Raw genomic sequence first — 27959 nt, forward strand, 5'->3', positions numbered from 1 at the left:
GTTTTACAAAAAGAAAATCTAATTAAGATGGTGCTCAAAGAATTCAAGACACTAATAATTAACTAAATTAATTGTGATAGGTCTATCAGAGGGCTATGCAAATGTTAGTCATTATCATTATTGCAGGTACTAGGACACGACATTTTGGTGAGCTTTTGGGGTTATAAGTATGCAAGATGCCCTGCTTATGTAATATGTACTGGAGTAAAACTATTTTTATTTCACTCATTTTTATCTTTCTATAAGCTCTCTGTTTCAGAAATTAGATAACAAGACATAAGTCCTAGACCATGCATTCCTGGTGACTGGTTGCTTCAACACAGCAAAAAGTCATGCTTCAGTTTACCAACCAGCACGAGGCACAAGAGCCTCACCTCAGAGCTCTCTATGTTGCAGAACTGACAGGCACTTTGGAATCTGCCCACAGCATCCTAAACTTTTAACCATTTGTAACAGGTCTGAAAAATTACACACAGAGCGAAAGCTTTCATAAAAATATATTTAAAACAAGCAAGAAAAAATAGTCTTGGCCTTAAGGATAACTTTCATTATTCTTTTTACCAAGTATAGTTAAATTATACGTATAATGATTTCAAGTACCAACTTATAAAAGATGTGACAAACCAGACAACGAAGAACAAGAGGATTCTTTTTCTCAGAAAAATGTATTTGCAATTCAAATGTTCATATAAAAAGCATAAATTTTAAAAAGTTCATAGATGTGTTTTTAGAAGTGCTATGGTTTTGCCATTCATTGCAATTACATTCTAAAATGTGCAGGGTGGTCCACACTGCATCATCTTATGCTTTTGTCACACTGAAGTCACTCTCATCACAACCTCCCCCGAGCTGTTATCTTCTGATAAGTCTTCATGGGGCCTCATCCGATTGAATAGGTGCAATAACACGTAGCCACACTGAAACCTTGGCGAGGTTAACTGAGTTGGGTGGACCAAGTTTCTGTTCCGCAGAGCTGTCAACGGCAACCACAAAGTCCTACTTGTAGAAGACTCTCCCCGGCTGCTTTCTTCGATGTCTGTGGCTTTGTCATAATTTAACACATCCCAGTGCAAATTCACAGCTCGCCAGCGCTTAAACACTCTGTAAACTGCTGCTCCTTCATGAACAATGAGACCTAAAATTTGAGGAAATAGAAAACCAAAAAGACTGGTGATAATCCAAGGTTGGGAGTGTTATTTTGTATACAAGTAAGGGATCCAAAAATAGTTATGTTATTCATCATCAGCAAAGATATGGTATTCTGTTTACTCAAATATTATGGCTAATGGCAAGTTACTACCCATATGACACAGAAATAATCCATTTTTGAAGAATAAGAATACACTAATATGTAGAGAATCAAGCTATTGTGGATACAATTTCCTTGCCCATCATGGCTCAGATTTTGCTTTGGGAATTTATATTGCCTTAGGAGAATCATTAGGTTCATTTATGCCTTTAACAAATATTCTTGAGTGCCTATTGTGTGGCCAAGCAATGTGTTAGGGGCTCAAACCCAGCTGGCAGTTTAGTTTGAGAAAGAGACAGATGTTAGTGTCCTTACAGATACTAAGGTTACTGTTTCCCCAGTTCCTAAAACAATGCCTGACGCACAGTAAAAACCATGGTAAATTTTGTCATTTGTACTCTCCTCAACAATTCAACAAAAATGTATTGAACAGTTACTTTAGAGCTTTATGAATATTATCCCATGTAGTACTCATCGTAGTCATATAAAGTTAAGTACTAGCATTTCCCCCGTTTGACAAACAAGGAAACCAAGCCTTGGAGATGTTCAGAAACTTGCTCAAAAACATACAACTAGTAGCGATGGAGAGCAGGGATTCAAAAACAGGCAGGCTGGCTCCAGGGTCCTTGCTCTTTGCTGCTATAAAGTGAATCAGCTCTTTCCACATTTCTGAGACAGACTCTCAGGAAAATAAAGTAATACAGCAAACTTGGAAACCGTTAAGTCAGACAGGATGCACTAGCACATGTGCCATCTCCACTATCCACTCCAGATCTGTCACACACCCTGCATTTCACACATCTACATTTCAGCATGTAGTCCAAAGGCTTTTGAATTTGTGATCCCTCACAAAAAAGTAGTCCCCGGGGAAGGTCTCTCAGAGAAGTGAGGAAGAGCTCTTCTCTTTGAGGAGGCTGAAAGTCCACTGAAGTTGGTGGAGAGATCAATGAATAGCCTTTGGTAGATGAAGTACGGCATGTGAGCAGAGCATGTCAGCTGGCACAACCATGTTTTAATGATAAATTTAAAAATGAGCAGATCCCACCTTTTAGCAGTTAGACCTTTGGGTATATGCCCTAGAGAAACTCTCACAAATGTGAACAAGGAAGCAAGTTAAAAAATGTTTACTACCTAATTGCCTGTATTTGAAGGAAAAAATTGCAAGGCATCTCAATGTCTATTCTCAGAAGAATGGATAAATTGTATGTAGAACCAATGGATAAGAATAATGAGATAAAAGGAAATATAGTCATATGCGTTAATGTGGATACCTCTGAAACCATAACGACAATCCCAAAGTCACAATGAAAAAATGAAAGTTCCAGAAAGAAACAACCAGAATGAATAAATACTATACACTTTAATGAAGACACACATATATATATATATGGTAGACATATAAAAGCATTGATGAGAATAATAACCATTAAATTCATGGTAGTGAAGAAGGAAGGAAAGAAACAAAATTGGGAAGTGGCTTCAAAGAGGGTTTCAACATTTGGGTGTCCCAAATGTTGCATTTTTTAAACTGGGTGGTGGAGATATTAATGCTCAACATATTATTCTGTGTATTTTTGGTGCCTGAATAATTCAAAATTTCAAAAATAACGGATAATTAATTAGAAAAGTTAATCTAAAGTGGATTTGGGGAGTTGGGGAGACAGTAAGGAGGTCACTGCATTTACATGAAGAGCAGAGTGATAAGAGTAAGGATAGGACAGAGAAATAAAGTAATAAATTCCCAGGGAAAATTGACAGAAACTGTAATGGAAGAAAGGGGGGAAAATCAGAGTCCCATGTTTTGTTTTTTTTGTTTGTTTTTTTTTTTTTTGAGACGGAGTCTTGCTCTGTAGCCCAGGCTGGAGTGCAATGGTGCTAATCTCGGCTCACTGCAAGCTCCGCCTCCTGGGTTCACCCCATTCTCCTGCCTCAGCCTCCCAAGTAGCTGGGACTACAGGCGCCCGCCACCACGCCCGGCTAATATTTTGTATTTTTAGTAGAGACGGGGTTTCACCGTGTTAGGATGGTCTCGATCACCTGACCTCATGATCCGCCCACCTCGGCCTCCCAAAGTGCTGGGATTACAGGTGTGAGCCACCACACCCGGCCCAGAGTCCCATGTTTTTAAGGCTGGAGGAATGTGTGATTGAGAGATTGCTAGTAACCTTCCCATAGGTACAATGAGGTAAGTGTTTTGAGCATGTTTTTCTTGGAGAGACTATTACCTTTTTCCATCAGATAAAACAATGCCAGGTGGTGACAGAGCTACCCAGTCCTTGAAAAAATGACACCTACCTAATGTCAAAACTTAAGTTTTGCATTGGTCCCTTACCAGGAGGTAAAGATACATGTGACTTACAAGCATTCCAAATATATTAATATAGGCTACAAAAAATGCATGTGGTCTAACAAGCAAACATATCTTAAGCCCAGTTACTATATATGACCAAAATAATGAGAAATGTAGACTTCTGTTCACCATAACAATTTCAAATAATTGTTTTTATCAACTTCTTTTTTCAAAGGAATAATCAAAGTTGACCTAACCGATCAGATATTTTCAGGAAACAGCCAGAATGAAAAGTCAATACTACCAGATTTTAATTGGTGGTTCTATTATTAGCTTGCTGAATTCCCCATGGTCAATAATTTAACATTTCAGGTTCAATTTTTCCTCCTTAAAATGAAATCGGAATACCTAATCTTTACATTCAGCCAGGCAGTATAAAAATAAATTGGAATTCATCAACTATAAAGCCCTCACATTTCTTCTGGGATGGTAACTCTATAAATACAAGACATTATTATTAATTAAAGATCAATAGTGAATCTATGTGGTGGGGAACACACATTCGCACTAATCACAAAACAATTACAGCCCGAGACAGGTTCATTCTGGGCAAGTGCAGTGATGGAGGATGCAGGGGCACAGCTTCGCCAGAGGAAACCACTGACTTTGCAAGATCCTATTCTTTTTTTATTGATTTCCTTTGCAAGGCCAGAAATCAGATCACTTACTAGAGCTTAAAGTCACTTTCTGGGAATATATTCCTGGTAGCTCTTTTCTAAATACACGAATCTAACCAATATGCAGAAACAAATCCCACAGGTCTTTATAGCACATTTTGAACCAAATTTAAAGAGAGAGAACTACTTGAAGTTTTCATGAAGACACAGTCCTTCTGAATTTCCAGCTCCCTAGGCTGCTTTTTAATTGCCATAGGTTATGAACGATGTTTAGATTTTGTTTTATTCCCCACGAGCATTCAGAATTACTCCTTGGCCTCTGCAAGCTCAGATTTTACTGAAATGCAATGAATTCCATTCCCATCCCCAAGGCTGTTCTCTGGAACGTGCATTTTTCCCCCCTTTTTCTTTAAATGCTGTGGCGATACGGCAAACGCCTTTTGTGCTAGTGGTTATCAGCTGTGACTACTATGATCATCAAAGCCAGGGTAAGGATTCATTCAACTCTGGCTCATTCTGTTGAAAATCCAGCTTTTAAAAACTCTATTAGTATGCTTTCTTACTGATGATCAAATGAATTGTCGCCTTGACATTTCAGGTCATATGCGAACAGGCTGACGTACTTTTTCATCTGAGTCACTAAGCTTACATGAAGCGAAAAGCAATGATCACTTCTATAAAACATAAATTTTAGGATACCCACTACATTGTTAGTGGCTACTACATTATTAACACTACATTATTAACCGCATGGATATAAAAAAATGTGATTCATGAGACTTTAATGTTTTGAGAGTTGAGCGTGTGCATGTGTGTGTGTGGTTGGTTGGTTTTTGTCATTTTCTTACTAGTAATGTTTAACTGGAGCGTCGCCTTACTGAAGTGCAAAGAAACATTTTTGTTAGAGATTAATCTTGAAAAAGCAGGCTTAAATAATTTCTGGTTTCATTGAATAAACAGTTTTTAATTTAAGCAAAACAAAATCAAAATTTTGAAGTGATGTGTTATTTGAAATTCTTTCTGGTATTAAGCTATTTACCCAAATAAGTGATGGGGAAGTCTATCAAGGTACATATGGTCACATGCTCACATGCTTGTGCACACACACACGCACACCATTTGTCTATGCTTACTTTAACATGTGAGGTGTTATAATTAACAGAGACTTACAAAATGTATGATCAAATACAAACAAATTTTAACTGATATTAATTACCAAACCACTGGTCAAAAAATTCCATATTGTGTTACCAGTCTCAGCTTTTGTTTGGATAAGTTTGGTTGTTTTTCTAATTCATAAGATAAATTTGTATCAAGAACCTATTCTGTGCCAAATACTGTGCAAAGAGCTTTACATGCACAATTTTCATTTAATCTTGACTGCAACTGTACAAACAGGTACTAGTTTTTGTTTTTGTTTGTTTGTTCGTTCCTTTGAGATGGAGTCTCCCTCTGTCACCCAGGCTGGAGTGCAGTGATGTGATCTTGGCTCACTGCAAGCTCCGCCTCCCAGGTTCACACCATTCTCCTGCCTCAGCCTCCTGAGTAGCTGGGACTAACAAATACAAACAGGTACTAGTTTTAAACAATGTTACACTTGAGAAAATTCAGATCTAGAGAGCTGTCCAACATCATGAAGACAGAAGAATCAGAGCTGAGATTGGAACACAAATTTGTCTAAAATGTAAACCTTGAGTACTACAGTGCCATCCATCCTAAATCTTCAAGTATAGAAGTCTTTTCTAATCACAGAATAATCAAATAAAAGAGGTTACTATGGACTAAACATTTGTGTCCCCAATGAACTCGTATGTTGAAGCCCTAATTCCCAGTGTGATGGTATTTGGAAGTGAGGCCTTTGGGAGGTAACCAGGGTTAGATGAGATTGTGAGCATGGGGCCTGCATGATGGGATTAATGCCCTTACAACAAAAAGAAGAGACATCAGCACTCTCTCTCACTCTGTGTGTGTGTGTGTGTGTACATACACCAAGGAAAGGCCATGTGAGGGCATAACAGGGAGATGGTGGTCTGCAAATCAGAAAGAGAGCCTTCAGCAGACACCAGATATGCTGCTGGCCAAATATCTGCCACCAGTTGTGTTACTTAGCTTTCCCAAGGGTTATTTTGATTGAACAGCACACAGAGTATTGCCCTGCACTCCTTTGCGGTTTCATCAGGGGCTTGCATTTCCTGGGAGGGCTGGGGGTGAGTGTGGCTTCCCAGGCAAAGCTCTCATCATCTACAGTGTTGCTTTCAAATAAGCCTTGCCAACCCTTTTCTCCTCGTGGGTGGGAAGGGAGAGGAGGGAGTGGCTGCTTCACCTGCACTCCTAGAGGTATAATAATGTCAGTGACACACAAGGATGGTAAAGATAGAAACTAACTGTATAAACTTTGCTTAAATCACAAACTCCAGAACTTAGTTTACTCATGTTTTAAATGAGGGTGATGCAGTTTACCTACAGTCCCAATACATCTCATATATTTACACACCCAAAATCTGTAATACATAGATATAATCCCATGTCATTCTGAGAAGTCAGTGTGCACAGGAAGCAAATGAGGACTTTGGGCTCTGTTTAATCCCATGTGCTAGAAGAGCATTTTAGAGCCCATCTAATAACCTGGTGCCACTTTTGACTCCTTAATTTCTGCTGCTACTTGGTGAAGGCCAGAGCATGGTTGCTTCAAAGAGGATTAATGAAACGAGACTGTGGCCCAAGACACCCTTTGTTGTGATGATCTTTGCTAGAATATAATACAATGCATGAATCCTCCTGATGCTACTTCTTAACCTACCCCAAACTTAAATGTCCAGGAGTTGTGGAAACTTAAATGTGAGTGTAGAGGTAATGACTTTAAAAGTCACTCATCTATTGTTGGGTCTTGTTAACATGCATCAAAGCAATAACCATAAGTCACGGTTACTTCCATATATACTGAATGTTTTTTGTTGGACTGAACTATATATGAAGCTATAGACATATAACTGTATATGAACTATATATAAATATAATGTAAAGTAATATATAATATATAATAATATATATAGAGCTATATCCAAATATATTTGCAAAACATGCAAAAGATAAAATGTAAAGATATAAAGACTGGAAGATATACATATGTCATCACAAAAGTCACTAAGCTCACAAAACATAGTTGTCATAAATTGATATCCTAAAACCCAAATATCTGGGAACTACAATGTCTTAATTATATATGAGCATTTTGTGAATATGCATCTCCACTGTTGTCCATATAAAAACAAATAATGTAAAAAAGTAGCCCACATAAAACGCACCCATAAACTGTACCCTAGAACAGATGGACTTACTAGATATTTCCAGAACATTCTAACCAACAACTGCAGAACATACATTCCGTTCATCAGCACATGAAACATTCTCCAACATAGACCATATGATAGGCCACAGAACAAGTCTCAATAAATTTAAGAAAGAAAATGAAATCATATCAAGTAGTGTCTTAGACCACAGTGGAATAAAATTGGAAGTCAACTCCAAAAGGAATACTCAAAACCATGCAAATACATAGAGATTAAATAACCTGTTCCTGAGTGATCATTGAGTCAACAATGAAATACAGTTCAAAATTAAAAAATTCTTTGAATTGAAGGATAATATTGACACGACCTATCAAAACCTCTGGAACACAGCCAAAGTGGTGCTAAGAGGAAAGTTCATAGCATTAAATGCCTACATCAAAAAGTCTGAAAGAGAATAAATAGACAATCTAAGGTCACACCACAACGAACTAGAGAAACAAGAACAAACCAAACCCAAACACAGGAGAAGAAAATAAATAACCAAGATCAGAGCAGAACTAAATGAAACTGAAACAAAAATACAAAAGATAAATGAAACAAAAAGCTGGTCCTTTGAAAAGATAAATAACATTGATAGACCATTAGCGAGATTAACCAAGATATGTTGGTTTTTCTACTGTTGACTATAAATGGTATAGAGCTTTGCTCTCAGAATGACCGAGAACCATGTAAAATTCACAGAACCAGGTTGAGAATGGCATGTTGATCATCACAGCTCAAAGGCTCAAACACAGATGCATCATTACCATTGATAAAATAAAATCCTCTGTGCAAGAAACATAAGGACAATGAATTATTGTGAAACTTACCATGACAATAAAACCCTTGACACGAAAGGGCTGATTAATTTCTAAATATTGATGAACCAACCCACCCCCAAGTAGATAAAAGCACACATGAAGAAATGATTAGTGCAACAATGAAGATCCTAAATGATGTCAGAGTTTCTCCAGAAGCACACACAAGAAAATCAGTGTTCATTCTATGACACTGACACTATGCCCCCACTGTCTGCTTCATGAAGTCTGCAGCTATCAGCCTGGACACAAAAAGCACATCTGTGCTGGATCTCCAATGCTGATGACAACACTGCCTGGAAGAACAAGATGGCAAAGCCCAATTGTCAGATGGAGTCTCATCTTCTACTAATTGGCAGTGAATGAAGCACACCCTTTTCTGAAAGGTTCTGACACGGGTTAAATTTGTCCTTGTCTTGCCATCCCTGTTTTAGTTAATGACCATCCCCCACGTCAATTAAACCAGAAGCCTAGGAGATACCACGACTCGTCTCTCCTCTTGCACAAACTTCTGCTAATTCTGTCTTCTTGGCAAACCTGAGCTGAAAGCATAAGATGGATAATTTCCTGGAATGCCCACTCTTACATTTGCACAATGAAGTATTAATTATGCTTCAAGATCCAGATTCTCTCATAATTTCTTCTCTGATGTACTCAAATAAAATCAATCTTTCCCTCCTTCTACTGCCCACCACTCTACACAAGAAATATCTGCACTGATTTCCTTACTACCTCTACTATAACAATTTGCTTCTATGCCTGTAATCCCTAATCAGCTGTGTGCTCCCTGACAACAGAACCATGTCTTATTTGCCTTTGGGAACCTGTTCCTATCTCAGTACCCAGGTCAAAACTCAGTCTTTGCTGAAAGAGAGGGAGAGAGAGACAGAGAGAGGACAGTAGCTATCACTGGGATCTAAGGGGTCACAAGGAATGACTTGATCTAGTTGTGACCGCTCCATGAAAATAGAAAAGGATCTTGAGTATTGTTCTTTGAAAGGTTAAAGTAATATTTGCAGATGCCAAAGAAACTGAGACAGGCAGTTCAGGATGAGATTGGAAAAGAGTTTAGGGATTGAGGGCCATAGTTCACGAGTGGGTTTTGGTCTTTGGGGATAATGGTGGTGAGGGGAACATATGGGCAGGGCAGAGGACATGGCCAGGGCAAAAGAACTAAAATTCTTTAAAAGGATCTGTGTTCAGCCCCAGCAAACTGTAGCTGCCTCCCCCACTGTCTTGCTGGCCAGGTCATCAAATGTTTGCTGTATCAATCACAAACTGAGATACTGGGCTGTGCCCAGGCCTAAAACCTAGGAGACAGATATGGATTCCTCCCTGCCTTTTCAGGCAAAATGGAGAGAGTAAAAAGGAAACTGTCCATTCCTCTGACCTCTTGCTTTTCTAAGAAGCCAATGAATCAATCATTCGTTTAACTGATTTTTAAAATTCCTTGTAGATGGGAGTATCTCCTGATCTTTTAATTAATAACCCTGGAGCACAAACCCACTACTGGCACATTCAAAGAATATTTATCAAAAGCTGTGAAGGTTATATATTATAAAAAATATGGTATATCTTTTTTATCAATTTTTTTAAATGGATTAACAGATTTCACAGGAGAGAAAAATTGTTATATTATCTAAGTTTCTTCCCTACAGTGCTCTAGAAAAAAAAAACCATGGATATATTTTTTTCAATAAAATAAAAGAACATGTCCAATACTTTTGTAGATAATAAATATCATAAAGATATCCCAGAGTTCTCCTATAATTGGTGGAATGGACTGGAATCAATTAAATTTTAGTTGAATGAAGTTTCAATTCTGTCTCTCAATCCTTGGACAGATGAAACACCTTGCAGCAAAGGGGGATCATCATGTATCACAGGGGTAAGAACATCAAGAGCCTGGTGGACAAGCACAGTCACCGAATTTCAAAATTAAGAAGTAGGGGATATAATTTAATCCAACCCTCTCACTTTGGGGAATAAGGACTCTGAGACCCAAAGAAGTGATGTAGTGTGGCTTGCTCAGGGGCCTGTACCTAGGAAGTGTCTGAGCCCAGAATCAGAGTCAAACACAGGATGCCTGTGTGCTTGCTCTGCAACAACTCAGACCTCGGGAGCCAAAGCCAGTTATCACCGGTGTCTCCTCAGCCTGTGAAATGGCCAGTGGCCAGAAGGGATATTACACTGACTATGAAGGAGATGACAGAATTAAATTAAAATCTCTTTTCTGTAACAGCAAAGGCTGATGGGTAAATTTTTCTCTGGCCTTTATCCTAAAGGGTACATTGCAGCATTTGGATAGGGCATAGGAGGATTATGGCAACCTTCGCAATTTATGAGTATAAATAACTCTGCAACCTCTGATTCAATGAAAACTGTATTTGGTTTAAAAAGCCTATCAGTGTCTATCTTCTGTGTTAATTTAAGGTTTTAGCATGGGGAATTGCTTCGGTAGATTTCCATTTGTTTCCCACACTCTAGTATACGGACTAAAGCCAGTTCTTAGAAAGTTTTTCTAAGATCTTTTTCTAAGAGACTTGGTGGGCTTTTCCTAGTGGCAAGTGAAAATAAATACAACTAATTGTCTATTTTTCCCCAACGGATAAACTGTCTACTGCAAACTCACAAAAAAAATGATTTTAATAATTTTCACAGTAAACCATACACGTATTTGTTGCTCTGTTTTGGGGGAGCAAAAATAATATTTTTAAAGATCTAAATTGAAATGTCTAATGAAAACCTGTTTATCTTTGTGACTAGTAATAAGCTATTTCATTTTTGGTGGCTTCATTTTTCACTTCTCTTAAATCCTACAGGAAGAAGGCAAAAATTCCAAACAGAAACTACCATCTAAGTATAATTAAAATTTATAACTCTTCTATTTCATTGCACGACATCAGTAAGATGCTTATAATTAAAATTATTAATGAAAATTTTAACCTGAATATAAAAATGCTCAGACAGTAGTTTTCTTAATATTCTATTCTATGTCCTAGTAAGAAAATTCAAGATTGGGATGTGATTTTTTACATAGATAATTCTTATTAAGAAATTATTTCACTCAGAACCGTGGGAAGAGAGAAATGGTTTTTGGTATGGTGTATTCCGTGTTTTCCATTCCCCTTACTCATGTTTCCTTTTGTTTTAGACTCTTTTGCACTCTATTAATTTAGAATAAATGAATGAATACTTTGGGCTTTCAAGGAAAATGTTTTCTCCATTTCTGATCTAAAATCAGTTCATCTATTATTTAAAAAGGTATTTACTCCCTATACCATGTATTAGGTGTTTGAGACAGAAATTTAAATAGCTTCACTTTATTGTTTATATAGAAAACATTTTGTAAGTTCTTCAAGTTATTCAAGCTCAGCATATAAAGAGGGGTGTTTACCAAATAATAAATGGAAGTACGTGGGTCATCTTACTCATTATACAGGCTGTGGAGTGACAGGGTCTGGGTTCTTATTTTGGGTCCTGCTCACCATCTATTTGATCTTGGGGAAATTGCTTCATCCGTGCCTTTGTTTTCTCACCTCTCAGATGAGAATAACAGCATCTATGCCTCCTAAAGTGGTTGTGAAAATTAAGTGGGAAAATCAAGGTAAAGTGCTCAGAATGTTGCCCAGATCACAGTAAATGCAATCTTAGATATCAGTGGAGATGCATTTTTTAAAATCCTATGTCAAATTCTTTACTTGGAAGCGGCTGAAAACATTTATGGGCTTCATGTCTATGCTCAGCCGTGTGGTTCCCGATGGCCCAGAGTTTGTCTCCCCTGCCCTGCTGGCGCCCACGGTTCCACACCCTCAGTGTTCTTGCATAGAAGCATCATTTAGAAGAATGGTGGTGTTCACATTTCTTTGAAAGAAAGTTCTTTGGTGCAAAATAGTACAAATCCAACAGTTCCCCAGAGGGGCAGGGTTCGTTCCGAAGAACAATCTTCAGATTTTCAGATTAAGGGAGTAGCCTCCTCTGGGCCTTCCCCAGTGAGGGATGGGGACAGGTGGCTCTTCTTGTAATGGTGTGACCTCACTGCTGCACAGTCTACTTTCTGTTTTCTCTTCCAAGGAAAGCCTCCCACTCCCATGTTGATTTGGCCTCTTACATAAGCTCACTTTAGACTTCCTGGGGATACACTCAGATCTCTCTGAGGCTATGCAGTTGCTCCTGAGCCTCATGTGTTTGGAATTCCCACAGCCTCTCTTCTGGAAAGCCATGGAGTGACAGGGTAAAGCCACACAAAACACACACACGTGCACACTCATCTATGGAATAAAGCCATGGGAGATGTGCCCTCCTGGCCTTTCAGCTACCCTCCACGGTGATGGATGGTTTGACCCCTGGCTCCTGGACCTCCTCCATCCCCCTAGACTCACGTGATTCAGGGTCCATGTGGATGGCTTGACCTAACTTACACAACCCATTGCCCTCTACTATTCATCCTTCACCCCAGCCTGGGCCTTGCTCTTCCAGAAACCATTCTAATTCCAAGCTCTTGAAGCTCTCCCAACCCATTGCTGACAACAACCTCCAATGCCTCCCACTCACCCACCTTCTTAATCTCAATGCACTCCCTTCCACCTTCTAAAGACTTTGAGGCCCTAGACTGCATGATCTTTTCCCAATGCACCAGCTTCTTTCTGGCTTTGGCTCCTTCCCTAGCAGCCTAGAAAGCTCAGCCCATCCTGGAGCCATTCTCTCCTCACTTGAGGGGAAAGGCAAGGTTGATCTTGCTTCTCTGCCTTCCAGAAACTCTGGAGAACAAGACCCAATCATAACCCAGTCTCACCACTTCACCTCTCTGCACTTACTCTTCATCCCTATTGGGCAACAGCCCATAGCCACATGGCCTTGTGGATCTGGCGGCCTTGCTCCAGCCTCAAGGAGGTGCTCAGTCATGCCCAGTGATTCTGCAGGGGGCTCAGCCTCCTCTCCCCAGGGCCCTCAGCAGCTGACAATCACATTCATTGCTCTCCTCCGAGTCTTTTCCCATACTGTGCCTCTGTTGTCTAAGCAGATGGCCACATACCTACTTACTGAGAAACAAGGTGTCTTTTGAAAGGAGGCCTCTCAATGTCTCATTCTCTCAGAGCAGAATATACAGCTGCCTCCAGCTGTGCCTGCCTCCCCTCAGGACACAGGGTCCCTCCTGTGCAAGGCAAAGCCCTTCCTAGGTGCGGGGCTCTCATCAATTCAGTCCCAGGGACATGAAGCTGCCCCTTCCCATCTCTGGATTTTCACTCTTCTGATTTCTTCTGGGTCTCTCTTTTCAGCACCCACCCATGCCTAACAATCCTATTAAAGAAAACAAACAAAAACCTTTGTCGATTCCACACCTCCCTCTGGATTCTACCCTCATTTAACTGTGTCTTTTGTCAGCTAAGATTTGTGAACTCACCTCTGAACCCCCTTCTGCTTATCCCAGCCATTCTCAATTCACTGCGGTCTCGCATCCATCCATGTAACCCCCACATTGCCAAGTCCAGTGAGTGATTATTGGCTTGACTTCACCTAACCCTTGACAGGACATCTGGTACTGTTGGCCACTTGCTCCTCCTCCTAGAAGTTCCCTCCTCCTCGCCTGCCTGACCCCACTCCTTTTCCAGCCACTCCCTCCCCTTCCTGTTTCTCCACCGTGTTCCCCAAACTGCTGCTCCTCTCACCAAGGCATTTCCCTGCAGACACTGGTTTCAACTACCAGATACAAATCTCCAGTTCCAATCTCTAGCCTGAGTTCCAGACCCTTAAATCTGGGTGCACACTGGCCACATCCACTTGGATTCCCCAGAAACTCTGCAAAAAGAAAACATTCAGAATGAGCCTATGACCTTTCTCTCCCTTAGCCCTCTTCTGATAGCCAGTGTTTTAGCAACTGATGGCCCATCTCCCAATCAGCCTCTGTGAATGACACTTGAGGGCCTCTTGCTCTTAGCCCCCCAACCCCTTCCATCCTACCTCCATCCAGCTGATCACCATATCTTGTGATTAATCCCTTTTAATTCTAGCAGCTTCCCAGCAGTCTTAATGCAGGCCTAATCACTTACCTGGGTTATTATATTTCTCACTTTTTCATCCCCACTGTCCTTTATGCTTCCACACTATCAAACACCTCTCTTTAATATTAAGCTTTATCAGCCACATTCAGGGATCCTTCTGGGGCTTCCTGAGCATTCAGTCCAGTCTCCCTCCCGAGCTCCACCCACAGGCTCCTTTTCCTTACTGCTATGCCTCAACAAACATCTTTTGTTCTTGCCATACCAGATTTCATACGATGTCTTTCAAAATGACAGGACTTCATACGTTACTAGGTCTAGGCATTTGCCTGTCTCAGGGCCCCATCCTAATTCCTGCTCTTCCTTAAAATTCTTCTCCCCCATAGACTTTGCTGGTCCTAAGTGTAATTAACCTCCCCCATTAGCTCCCACATACATTTCTCTCCTGGCACTTTCAGGCTATAATTGCTTAGTTCCCTGGCTGTCTCCTCTTCCTCAGGTGGAAAGTAGAGAATTGTTATATTCCAGGGCTCCACAAACCTTTTCTGTAAAGGGCCAGATAGTAAATCTTTCAGGCTGTGCTAACCTTTCATTCACTGTCACAACTTCTCATCAACAGCACATAAATACATGGATATGGCTGCATCCTGGTACAACTTTATCCAAAGGCACCAAAGTTTAAATTCGCTACAATTTCCACATGTCATAAAATAATATTTTAAAAAATGTATTCAACCATTTAAAAATGTAAAAGCCATTCTTAGATCCTGGGCTGTACAAACACAGGCGGTGGACTGCATTTGGCCCTCGGGCTGCAATTTGCCAAGGCTTGTTCTATTTATACCTCTATCCTGCACTCCAGGCTCAGCACCATGGTAAATACGCAATGAATGTTGGCTCGACAGATTACTAATGCTGTTTTGGCTAGACTGCCCCCAATGAAAGAGACAACTGACAGTGTCACACTATCTCCTATGGAGGAGAAGAAACTCAACAATAACACATTTGGTCTGCTGTTCTGCTAATTATATTAACATTTATCCATAAGAAGTTGAATTTTACAGAGTCAAATAAGAGCAAAGTGTTAGGTTGGGGTGTTTTCCCCCCTTGAGGGGGCCTTAAAGGGTTAACTAGCCTTGAGAGACCATTCCATGTGCAGCACTAAGGGGCAAGTAGCAAAAACAAGTTCCCTTCTCTGTTATTTCCCAGGATTTTAAAGGCAATGGTATCACTCATAACCAACTATGATAATAATCTTTAGAGACATCGGTGAACATCAGTATGATTAAGGCATAGAAAAGCCCATAATTTGTACCTCCAGAGAAGAGAAAAAATAATGGCTTACTTCTCAAAGCATATAAAGGATAAAGCGTTGTTTCTCCTCTGACAGTTTCACATCACAAAGGACTGCTCTGCCTCCGCTTTCCAGGGGCTTTCCCAGTATGTGCTCAAAGCATGAAGGATCCGAGGCAGGGACTCCTGTTGGAGGATAAGCTGCTGCTTGTGTTTCAGGCTCATCACGTTGAATCAGACTCTCTCTAAATGAAGCTGAGGCATTTCCTGGGGCGCGAAGCATGCTAAGATAGTCTGAAGCCAGGAAATAATGATCTGTGCTTGTAAAGGAATTCTACTCAATTTAAGAAATGATTCCTAATGAGCTACCAGAACATGCCAACCTGCAACAGTCATGTCTGTGCAAGTAACAGACACCAGGCACGGCCAACCTCACAGCCCAGGGCTCCTCCACTTGGGATGAAATTTGAAGGAAAACTCACAGGGCTTTGGGCAAGAGGAGAAGAATGTTCCTGTCCTTCCTGCAGAAGCAGTTGTGCAAAGGTCGCCTTAGTAGTCAAATTGTGGTGCTCGGGAAGATGTAGTTCCCAGATCAAATCATAAATCAGGAAATGGAAGCATTTCCTGCAGCAGAGGTGGGTGATATACTTCTGTCTGGAGGGAAAATTGCAGTGATATGAAGTCTCCAAAAGGAAATACTAGGCTAATCAACTATCCTGGTTATTAAGCTAAACAGTGTTTAAAGTGAGCTTCATTCTTCACGTGCCCTATGATTTATGCAGACACATCCACGTTAATACTTCACATGAAACTCAAAATGAGATAGACACAGCAACACCACCTCCTACAACTCGCCTGCCATGTAACCCAAAGTGTCAGCCTCAGCAGGTAAGCAGCCTTCTGCACCCCCACTCCATGAGTGAATGCTGACCTGTCAACTTCCAGAGCTTGGCTATCCTTGGTGACCCCAGGAGCTCAGATTCCAGGCTTGGTAGTGGTGGCGGTGATTGGGTGGTAATCGAATGGTTGGATTTGGGCTCCAAAAGTCTTGTGATGAAAGTCTTTTGATGAAAATTGATGACACTTTTGAATGGTGTGCAGCTGCTCTGCTTGTACAGCTCTGAGATGCACGGGGCTGTTGGTGGTTGGCAGCTGTGGTCTCCACTTCCCGTAGAGAAAGTATCTTCACTGTGCAAGTGGCCCCGAATCAGACCACACTGGATTCTGGTGGTCTTGGCTCTCCACAGGGAGACCAGGAAAGAGCTTAGTCTACTCAGACATCCTCGAACCACATAGGCCCTAACGTCTTCAGTGGACATTTTGATTGTTCTCTTGGTAGTTTTACATTCTTCACTTGAAACTACCTGATAAATTTCATATTTATTCATAAATATTTTACAGCTTAAGAAATTGCTACCTATCGACAACGATCCAAAGGCCTTACCAACAATTACACTTTCAAGCACACTCGTCTATGGTTGATGAACCTGTGTGGCAATGAACTTAAGGCTCTCCTGTGGTCTTGGGCAAACTCATTTTTTTCTGCTGTAAATTATGGCATATTTCAACTTCCAATTCTAATTTCTTTCTCTTTCCTTTCAGTAAGTAAGTTTTTAACCTAAAATAATTTAATAAATCATTGTCAACTCCTGAATCATGCTAAGAGATACCGGAGGGCATGAAAAATTTTTTAAAGGAGATAGTCTAAAAGTCACGTGTATTTTGTTTGAAATGGATTAGAATTTTTTTCTTTAGCAGTAGATTTATTTACTTAATTATGCTTTCCTTATTCTAGTTGGTTTATATTCATAGAAAGCAAACTACGAGGACGATGATGACCTAAAGGCACCATTTTAGGGGGAAGCAACACTGGTTTTAAATAGACAAGTATTCATCTTCCATGTGGGAAACTTATTTGTGATCACAGAGTTTGATTATCCTGAATTTCATTTTCAAAATTCTTCACCTTTATTCATACAACACAGAGTTAGTAAATGTATATTTTAAGTTTCGTGTCAATAAAATGTTAGATTACGTGAAACTTTTAGCTACTCTATCTGGAAAAAAAAAAAAAGTAGCAAAGTTAAGCAGGAGAAAAATATTACCCTCACTTTAAAAAATGTAAATATATGTCCAATATAATCCTTCTAAGACCATAATAATACATGGTATTTATTATTCTGAAATTCTATAATGAAATGTGAATGTATTACCAACTGGTAATTCAAAGTAGTTTTCTTGTGTGTGCCAAAGTAGCTCTAGCTAGATATATAATCAAATAGGACAAACAGATTTTTTAAAAGGCCATAATAATAACTGTAAGAATTTACATAGGCCAGGTGCGATGGCTCATGCCTGTAATCCCAGCACTTTGGGAGGCCGAGGCAGGCGGGTCACTTGAGGTCAGGAGTTGAAGGCCAGCCTGGCCAACATGGTGAAACCCCGTCTCTACTAAACATACAAAAATTAGCCAGGTGTGGTGGTGCATGCCTGTAATCCCAGCTACTCAGGAGGCTGAGGAAGGAGAATCGCTTGAACCTGGGAGATGGAGGTTGCAGTGGGCCAAGACCATGCTACTGCAATCCAGCCTGGGTGACAGACCAAGACTCTGTGTCAAAAAAAAAAAAAAAAAAAAAGAATTTACATGGATTTAAAGAAAAATTATTTCATTTCAAAGTACAGGAAAATAAAGGTTTGTTGGAGAGCGTGAACTTTCTGTAGAAGGAGCAATTTTTTTTTTTTTAGTATTAAATATAACTGGTACAATAAGAAGATATTTTGATCTGATCCTCATTCTGGTATATCTCAGGTTATTTTTTAAAATTCCCTAATCTCTGTAGCTTTCAAAAGAAAGACAACATAAACAATTACATTATACTTTAATTCATTGTTTCAAAAGAGCCTCAAGAGAGATATTTTTGGTTCCTCGTGGGTATATATCAGGGATCAATCAGGGATCAGAGTGAGTGTGTGTGTGTGTGTGTGTGTGTGCCTATATCTCCACCATTGTCCATGCTTGGGCTTTGAGAAATAAAATAATATGAAGAACAGGCAATAACAGGATCAATACTTTAGCCACAGAGAGAGCTATTTTTCTTGAAGCAATTTCAGGGAGCACTTTCTACACTAAAAAGAGACAAACTGAGAAATAAAATCCCCTTAGCGTTAAAAGTATAATAGATTTTTTTTTTAAAAAGTGACCCAAAAACTCCTAAAGTGTGCTGAAGAATGCAGGGTTTTTGAGAGGCAAAGGTCTCTGATCTTGATCAGTTCTTAGTGTTTACAGATTAGAGCTCGTCTATGTCCCTGCATGTCGCATCCCTGCGATCCCAAAAAACATCAGGCAGGATGTGCTGCACATTGGCATGACCTATGTGAGCCATTTTTATTTTTATTTTTTAGATAAAATTGTCCCACAAACTTAAATAGCTATGGAATTAGTTTTAAGAAAACTACTCGAATGGTTAAATGTAGTTAAATACACTGATTAAAATGTCACACAAGTGATGATATCCATAGTTGGCATGGTATGAGGAAAAAGGACCTTATATGTATCGGTGGGGGGGGTGGGGCGGATAAACTGATAAAGCCTTTTTCAGTGGCAATGTAAAAGGACTTATCAAAATTTACATAAGCTTATTACTCAACCGGGCGCGGTGGCTCATGCCTGTAATGCCAGCACTTCCGGAGGCCGAGGTGGGTGGATCACGAGGTCAGGAGATCGAGACCATCCTGGCTAACATGGTGAAACCCCATCTCTACTAAAAATACAAAAAATTAGCCAGGCGTGGCGGTGGGCACCTGTAGTCCCAGCTACTCAGGAGGCTGAGGCAGGAGAATGGTGTGAACCTGGGAGGCGGAGCTTGCAGTGAGCCGAGATCGTGCAACTGCACTCTGGCCTGGGCGAAAGAGCAAGACTCCATCTCAAAAAAAAAAAAAAAAAAGCTTATTACTCAACCCAGACTTTCCACTTCTCAGAATTATGCTAAAAGAAATATTTATGTAAAATGATGTCCTTTACAGCATGATCCCTAAAGGCAAAAATTGGTAACAACATACAAATTCATCAGTAGAAAAAAGTTTAAATACATTGTTGTACATCTGTTATAACGGAAAGATCTCTAGATTATATCGTTGAGAGAAAAAGAATATTTTCTCAACACCATGTACAGTATGATCTCACTAATAAATAAAATGTGGAAGTATCCATGTACCTAAACCCATGTAAACCTAATGAAAAAATCTGGACGATAAACATCAAAATGTAGAAAGGGGACATTTCTGCAAAGGGAGTAGCAAAGCAGAATTGGGGGTGTGAGTTAAGTGGTCTTTTTTTAACTTTATAGATTTCACAATTATAAATACAAATTTCACATGTGTTCATATATTATGTGGACAATTAGGAAAAATTTTAACAGACCAAAGCAATCCATGTTTTTAAGTGTTATAAACATAATCAGTATCTTCCCATAGTACTTGAGGGAAGATCAAAACATTTCCAGACTTGGATTTGCCATTAACTTGCGGTGTTGATTAGAGCTGGTACAAGCACTACTATCTCTATTTTGCAAATACCACTGACGATAACAGAGTTTTGGTTTGCTGCTTCTATTAACCAGAACTTGAACTCACCTCATCTGGTTCTATCAGATGCCAAAATGACTCGGTGACTGCCTTCACTTTTTAGATGCAAGTTAATCAAATAACTCCTGTCATCACATGGCCCTCTTCTGGTCCCTCAAACTTTTAGTTATTAATAAACATATTCTTCTTGTGGCACTAGCTTCCCTTGAATCAAAGGGTCAATGGAAACGATGGTTTTCTATTTTTTCCCAAAGTGTCCAGGGTGGAGTGAAGAAGCAAATCCTCTGCCCAAGGCCTTCTGCCGGGCAGGTGCACTTCATTTCTGAGTTTGCTCATCTTCCTTTGTCCACTGTGCAAATCTTTTTTAGTGGGGAGCCAACATGAGCTTCCTCGGCTGTTACTTCTCCCTAAATTACTGCCACTAGCTTAAATCCTAAAGTGACTTAAATCCTTTCTATCAGTTTTACTGGTTTACAATCATCCATCTATTTAAACATGTAGAAGCACTCCCCAGATATAATCTCTTTACATTCTAATTTCCTTAAAACAGATGTGAATTTTGTAATAAGTACAGATTGAAAATTAAATTCACATTTGATCCACAGAAATATTCTTAAAAAGTCCAGTAACAAAGAGTCATTTGTCAAACATGTCTCTCCTTCATCACTGTCTAACTCTTGGCAATCACACATACTTTAACACCCTTCTCTTAATTCTCAAACTCATTTCACTTTATTCACCTCTCTTGGAAAAGAATTCCTTTATCACTTAGGAAATGCAATCCATTTATATAGACAAAGGGAAACCTGTTATTCAAGCTCTTACACACTTACCATTCCACTATGTAGAATCTGTGTCTAATATAATAGTCACTAGCTATTTGTGGCTATTTAAATTAAATTGAAAATTAATGACTTTCTTCACAGAATTGGAAAAAACTACTTTAAAGTTCATATGGAACCAAAAAAGAGCCCGCATCACCAAGTCAATCCTAAGCCAAAAGAACAAAGCTGGAGGCATCATGCTACCTGACTTCAAACTATACTACAAGGCTACAGTAACCAAAACAGCAGGGTACTGGTACCAAAACAGAGATATAGATCAATGGAACAGAACAGAGCCCTCAGAAATAACGCCGCATATCTACAACTATCTGATCTTTGACAAACCTGAGAAAAACAAGCAATGGGGAAAGGATTCCCTATTTAATAAATGGTGCTGGGAAAACTGGCTAGCCATATGTAGAAAGCTGAAACTGGATCCCTTCCTTACACCTTATACAAAAATTAATTCAAGATGGATTAAAGACTTAAACATCAGAACTTCTCAGTCTCACTAGCCATATTTCAAGTACTCAATAGCCAAATTTAGCTACTGTCAATAGAATTGGATGCCACAGATACAGAATATTTTCATCCTTGCAGAAAGTTACTTTGAACAGCCCTGATCTAGATGTTTCAACTATAATAGTGGCTAGACCCTTGAGCAAACTCAAAATGTTAATAGCAAGAAAAAAAAATTAGTATTGGGAAAGAAGAAAATGTATTAATTATGAATGAAAGCAACAAACAAATTCACTGTACCTAGGAATAAGTAAATAAATTTCCCCAAGTAAACAAATGTTCTCCAAATCTTAACTTCTATTTAGCAATCCAACTCTCCTAACCATTACATAGACTGCCTGGATTATAACATTTTTGGATTCTGGAATAGTCTTCTACGGATTTTCAGAATTATTTTTTCAAATAATATTTATGAAGCTGCCAACCTGTTTCTTCTACTTAGGTAGAATCAAGTTTGGAAAGCTTGGACAGACAGGAAAGAGTGATGTCTCCAATTATATTAAAATCTTTTGAACGGGGAGCCAATCTCACATCTTCCCACGGCAAGTAGGAGGCCAGCTCTCTATTTGCCAAGTATCTGTTCATCTGCTTGGCTATCGCTTCCCCAAGAAATCAGCCTGAAACCTTCCCCTCCCTACACACAGCACCGCAGAGTTCATCCCTCCTGGTGTTCAACTACCCCTTCCTGTGCATACGTCCACAACTGTGCACATCCCACTGTATTCTAATCACTTACTTACCTGCCTGTCCTCCTCATGAGCTCCTTGGGGAAGGAAAGTGGGTGACTCTTATTTTTATTCACAGAACCTAGCACTGTTCAACACATAGAAAGTTCCTAGGAAATATTTATGAAACTGAGCTGAGGAAATGGGACACAAAGTTGTAAACCTGCTTTTCACACTAACTCTGCCTCTAAATCTTCCAGTCAGGAGTATTTAAGGTACAATCAATATAATCTTTGTTACTGTCTGCATTTAATTTGCAGACATTTGAATTAATTTGAAATATTAGCAGGAGATCTTCCTGGCTGCAATCCAATTGGCTATTGGTAGACTAGGAGTATTTTGCTTTCTTTACTATAATAGTTTCTCAATTCTTGGGGAAAAAAATTAAGATATTCTCCAAGCCAGGACAGACTAATTAGTGAAACTGCCAAGTAAAATAAACAATGTTCAATCAGAATTCTTTAAGTTTTTTCACAATATACAAATAGATCATGGAATGATAAAATTAGGATTTGATGAGCCAAAACACAATGAAAAGTGCCGTCAATATTTAAGACTCAGATAAAATACTCATTCTCCCAAGTATCTCCAGAAAAATGGCAACTGTTTTTGTTTCTAAGAAATTTGACTTTATAAAATGGGCAAATGCTCAAATTTCAAAAGAGAAGCTTGAAATTGTCATGTATTACTAAAAGATTATTTGTTCATATGTCTGTGCTCTTGAAACCAGAATTGTAATAATCTTGATCAAAATATTAACATTAGTCATCAAAATTTAAGATATAATAACTCAGCACTAAATGCAAGTTGTGAAATTTAAAAAAAAAAATCATTTCCTGACCAGGAAATGCATGGTCTTTTTGAGTGTTTACATTGAGGGCAAGAAAGTCAACTGGACTTTTTTCCTTTCCAGGTTGGATTGGGAGCTAACTGGCTCTTTTATTTTGCATCTCCCTTTTTAATATCAATGGAACACCTCATTTTATATCATTCATGCTGAAAGACAGAATAAACAGTCTTTGAATGTGTTAAGGGATTCAATTTGTGCATCAATTTTGTGATTCTTCTTTATTAGAGCAATGCCCTAGAGATTATATTTGAATAAAGATTTAGAACTTCCAAACGCTTTCATATGCATTATCACATTTCATGCAAACTGTTCATATACATGATTAGCTCAATTATTCAGGCAACATCTCTTCAGTTTATATATTATTCAAAACATTTTGCTCTTTTATTTTTTTCTTTCTGGCCTGAAATTTGATCATTTTCTTTCCTATTAGACTTGCACTAGTGAGAAAGGAGGAAAGAAAAAAGTAAAAAAAAAAAAATCATGCTGATCATATTTTAAACATTTATAGAATTCTTTTGGAAAAAAATGACTGAATATATTAAAATTGCTAGTCAAATTAAAGCTCTAGTAAGTAGAGGCATTAAGTTGAAGTGATCTCAAAGTTATTCAATGTTTCCAACTTACTCAAATATACTTAATCTACAACTTCTAATTAATAACATAATTGTTTTATAATCATTATTTCCTTTATTTAGACTTGCATGGTTGGAATTATCCTTTGCATTTTTATAGGTGAGAAAACAGAAGTATGGAGGGATGAAGGTGACCTGCCCTAGCAGAGGCCTGGATTAGAAACCAAGTCTCTTGATCCCAAGCTTAGCATCCATCCGCTGAAGCTGGTAGTCCTCAAGCTTCAGCATGCATCAGAACCTCGGAGGGGCTGTAAAACCCAGATGGCTGGGCCCCACCCCTGAAGTTCCTAATTCAGTAGATCTTGGTGGAGCCTGTGCATTTCTGCCACATCAGAGCAGGAAAATGCTCCCAATGCCATGGTACCTCCCTACAGCCACCCACACCGCTCTACCCCTCGCCAACTAGTCACCATCGCGATGCCTGTGCACCTCACACATGCCACATAAATGCTGCATGATTGGCTTCCTTTTTCTCACAGTACTAGGGAACAACAGATGAATCAAATGAAACACAGAAGTAACCTTTTTGTAGGGTTTATTTTAGCTAAAGTGTTCGATACTTTTTCTCTTCTAAGTCACTGAATTTATTAAGTAAAACAAAGAGACACAGGCCAGCAAGGAAAACAGTCCCCAAGTCCATAACCTTCCAAGGGGCCCTTTTCTGCCCTCAGAGAATCTGCACAGTCATCATGACGTAAGACATCGAGATGTCTGTCCTCTCCCCAAACGTACAATACAGTACCGCCATTTGCATCAGCCAAGACTTCCCCAGCTTTGTAAAGGGAAATTGGTTTGCTCTTATTCCTTAGAAATAAATGACTCTCTTTATATCACTCACTCCAAATAATTTCTTCAACCCTTCCTCCTTTCTTTCAGTTGCACAATATCTCACTTTAAATGGGCATTATCCTGTTAATATTTTTTCAAACTACACGGGAATATAGATGCTATGCTTTCTTAGAAAAGCAGCCCAATCGTGAACCACAGCTAATTCATTAACTGGAGAACTGAGATAAGTCAATCCACAACATTCTCTATTAGATCCGAGTGGTGAAAACGTAATCGCTGAAAGAAATGGATTACTGACAGTGTGTTAACATTGAAGGTCATGGTCTTACCTATGCACACTAGATCCATAAAACCATACATTCCATAGCAGATCTGAAAAAGGATGTCCTTCCTCTGCCACACTGCATAGGGGCTGAAGGCTGACCAGAGGAGCCAAGTCACACTGGCTATTAAGAACAGGGATCCTAGGATTACAGCAATCATCTGAACTTTCTCAACCAGTGTTATAGAAATGCTCTGCCACTAAAAGAAAAACAGAGGCATGTAAGAAAGGTGCTGTGTATAATTAAAAAAGAAAAAAAAACATTTTCAGTCCTGTGTTTCTTTTCATAATGTTAGACCCTTTGAAATCTGATGAGCCCCCAAATGAATTTTTTCATTTCGTCCATGCTATAAAAAATAGAGAAGCAGATAAAGATTAATGACTTGCCTTAACTTCATTATTTTCAGTAATTCACCATTCTGTAAGTTTAATCTAGTTTGATTCCAGATAATAGTACTGAGTGTGAATGGCTAAGGAATATTTAGTACCTGGAAATCACATTATTATCTTTCATGCATGAATGAAATTAAATACACTCTGACCATACATAGTGAGAACTTCTCTATCTGGTAATTTAGTTTGCTCTTAATACATTTGGCTACTGCAAAAAGAGGGAACTGTCTCTTGTTTTTGCAGGAAAAAATGTAAAAAGCAAGTAAGTTATATAAGAACATCATTGAAAAAGTCATTTAAGATAACACACTAGAATAATCATAAGGGAAGTATAAAATTGTGCATTATCTGTTATTGGTACATTCTATATACTCAGATATTACTGACTTTTTATTATCTAATGGGTAAGCCATGAAGTATTTTTGTCAAGATTTAGAATTTGTACCTACAGGAAGTAATCTTTGAAACTCACAACCATTTTCAGCATGTACTCTTCAGTGGGGCAAATAATTTGGTGCCCTAAGTATCAATATTCAAAAGAATTTACAGTACAAATGATCAAAAATCCTTCAAGACTGCTATTGACTGGAGAGGATTAATTAATCATGTTCTCACTTTTGCATAATTGAAGCAGAAACGAAACCAGAATTGTTATTAAGGTTTGCCAGTAAACCATGAAACTCAAAACAACCTGCATAATTTACTCATCCCATGTGGAAGAGCTCCGGCTATGGCAACATATGGCTTCTCAGAAGAATTCTTAAACAGTTTTTTAAATCTTTAAAAAAATGAGCTTAAGCAATCAGTGTCCATCGGATGAATCTGAAATTTCGTCAAACTCTTTACTTACCTTCAATCTGAACTTATGCATCCCCAAATGGCAAGTTTATGACACTGATCCTCTCTCCCTCATTGTCTGTCTGTCTGTCACACTCTCTCTCTCTCATACACATACCATAAATAAATAATTTACATGTAACATTTTTAAGTATGTATGTGACATTGCATATTCATGATTCTATTAAATTCTACATTTGTTAAATTAGATTAAATACCAACATACATTTGAAATATTTCATTCTCTAAAGTCATTTACCTTATTTTTCTTTTAAAAAACAGAACCAAACAACAAAGTTTGATGAAATACTGTGAGAAAGAGATTTCCATTCATTTTAATGTAAAGATTAATTTAGTGAGAATTGGTTTGTGCTTTTACAGTTCTGAATGAATAATAATTAAACTATTTCATAAGTGGGGGTTGAACAATGAGAACACATGGACACAGGGAGGGGAACATCACACCGGGGCCTGTTGGGGGGTGGGGAAAAAGGGGAGGGAGAGCATTAGGACAAATACCTAATGCCTGCGAGGCTTAAAACCTGGATAACGGGTTGATGGGTGCAGCAAACCACCATGGCACATGTATACCTATGTAACAATCCTGCACGTTGTGCATCTGTATCCCAGAACTTAAAAGTAAAATAAAGAAAATTAAAAATAATTAAACTAGTTGATATTATTTTGTCATTACAAATGAATCAAGGCTGTATTCCAAGATGTGTCTGAAGTTGTTTTATTCCTCATTTCCTGACATAATTTTAAGTACATTTATTCCAAACTGCCAGGCCTTCATATCTTTAACCATTTTAAATCTGGTGTCACCAAACAGATGTGAAGTGTCAGTATTTCTTGTTCTTGTTCAGTTTTGATGCTCATTAAAATTTGTTTTAAATGCAATATGGTGAGCAACGAAGAAAATAGCTATCAACCAACCTAAATGGGTGCTACCATGTCTATACACGTTACTTTACCCTTTAGCAATTTATTACTCACATCAGATAGATGAAAAACAAAGCATCCTTTAAGTCCATGCGGCGTGTGTGTGTGTGTGTTTGACTTTCATATGGCAGGCCGCATGTACAAAATGTGTATGCCAAAACTGGAGGAGTCCTAGGTAACCAAAGGGGAGTAACAAGGATTCACCAAGAAGAGACTTTACTGATATCTATTTTCTGTTTGCCAATAAGTCTATGATGTAATCTTAGGGGAGTAAATTTGAATAGCTCAAAACTGCATAATGAATTATATTTGGCTTCAATTAGGCCTACTGATTAATTGATCCAAGCCTCCTTGCATGATAATTCACCATGGTGTCTGCAGACATAGTGTGGCTAGGCCCTACTGAATGCTTGGATTTGGCAAGATGGAAGCGATGGTTGGATGCATTGGCTGTAGTGTTTCCTGGGACCCAGGAAATCGAGTGGCCATGCACTGACCCTGAGGTGCCAGCCTCTTCCATTTTCTGTATGGCATGCTTCTGACACACGAGGTGTGGCTGCTCCTAGGTGAGGAGGGTGAATGAATGAAGGGAGAGGCTCACCAGAAGCAAGAAACAGGGACGCTTCACACTTGTTTTGGTGACAGCAAATTTAAATTTGTGTACAATTCAAATGCTTGGCAGTTTGGAATGGAAGTGTTTAAGATTATGTCTGGAGGCAAGGAAAAAAGAACAACCCTTGATTACAGTGCACTGGGAAGCTTAACTATTCACTGTCATCATAGAAGTTATTTTTGTTGTAAATATAAGAAATAATTTGGGATTTTTGAAGATTATTTTTTAAAGAAGGTTAAATTGTACAAAATCTATAGTGAGCTCCCTGAAA

General features: G+C 38.8%; 1 protein-coding gene across 1 annotated transcript in view; it reads right to left on the reverse strand.

Moving 5' to 3' along the window:
• Positions 1–646: 646 nt before the first annotated feature.
• The window catches only part of MARCHF11 (membrane associated ring-CH-type finger 11), a 116407-nt gene continuing 89094 nt past the window's right edge, over positions 647–27959 (reverse strand). The window contains exons 3-4 of the mRNA XM_024247355.3: positions 24911–25103; positions 647–1135 (exon numbers count right to left, since the gene is read on the reverse strand). Coding sequence (XP_024103123.2) covers positions 813–1135; positions 24911–25103 — 516 coding nt within the window. The 3' untranslated portion in view covers positions 647–812. The remainder of the gene's footprint in view (positions 1136–24910; positions 25104–27959) is intronic.

The sequence above is a fragment of the Pongo abelii genome, chromosome 4 (assembly GCF_028885655.2).
Source record: "Pongo abelii isolate AG06213 chromosome 4, NHGRI_mPonAbe1-v2.0_pri, whole genome shotgun sequence".
NCBI lineage: Eukaryota > Metazoa > Chordata > Mammalia > Primates > Hominidae > Pongo > Pongo abelii.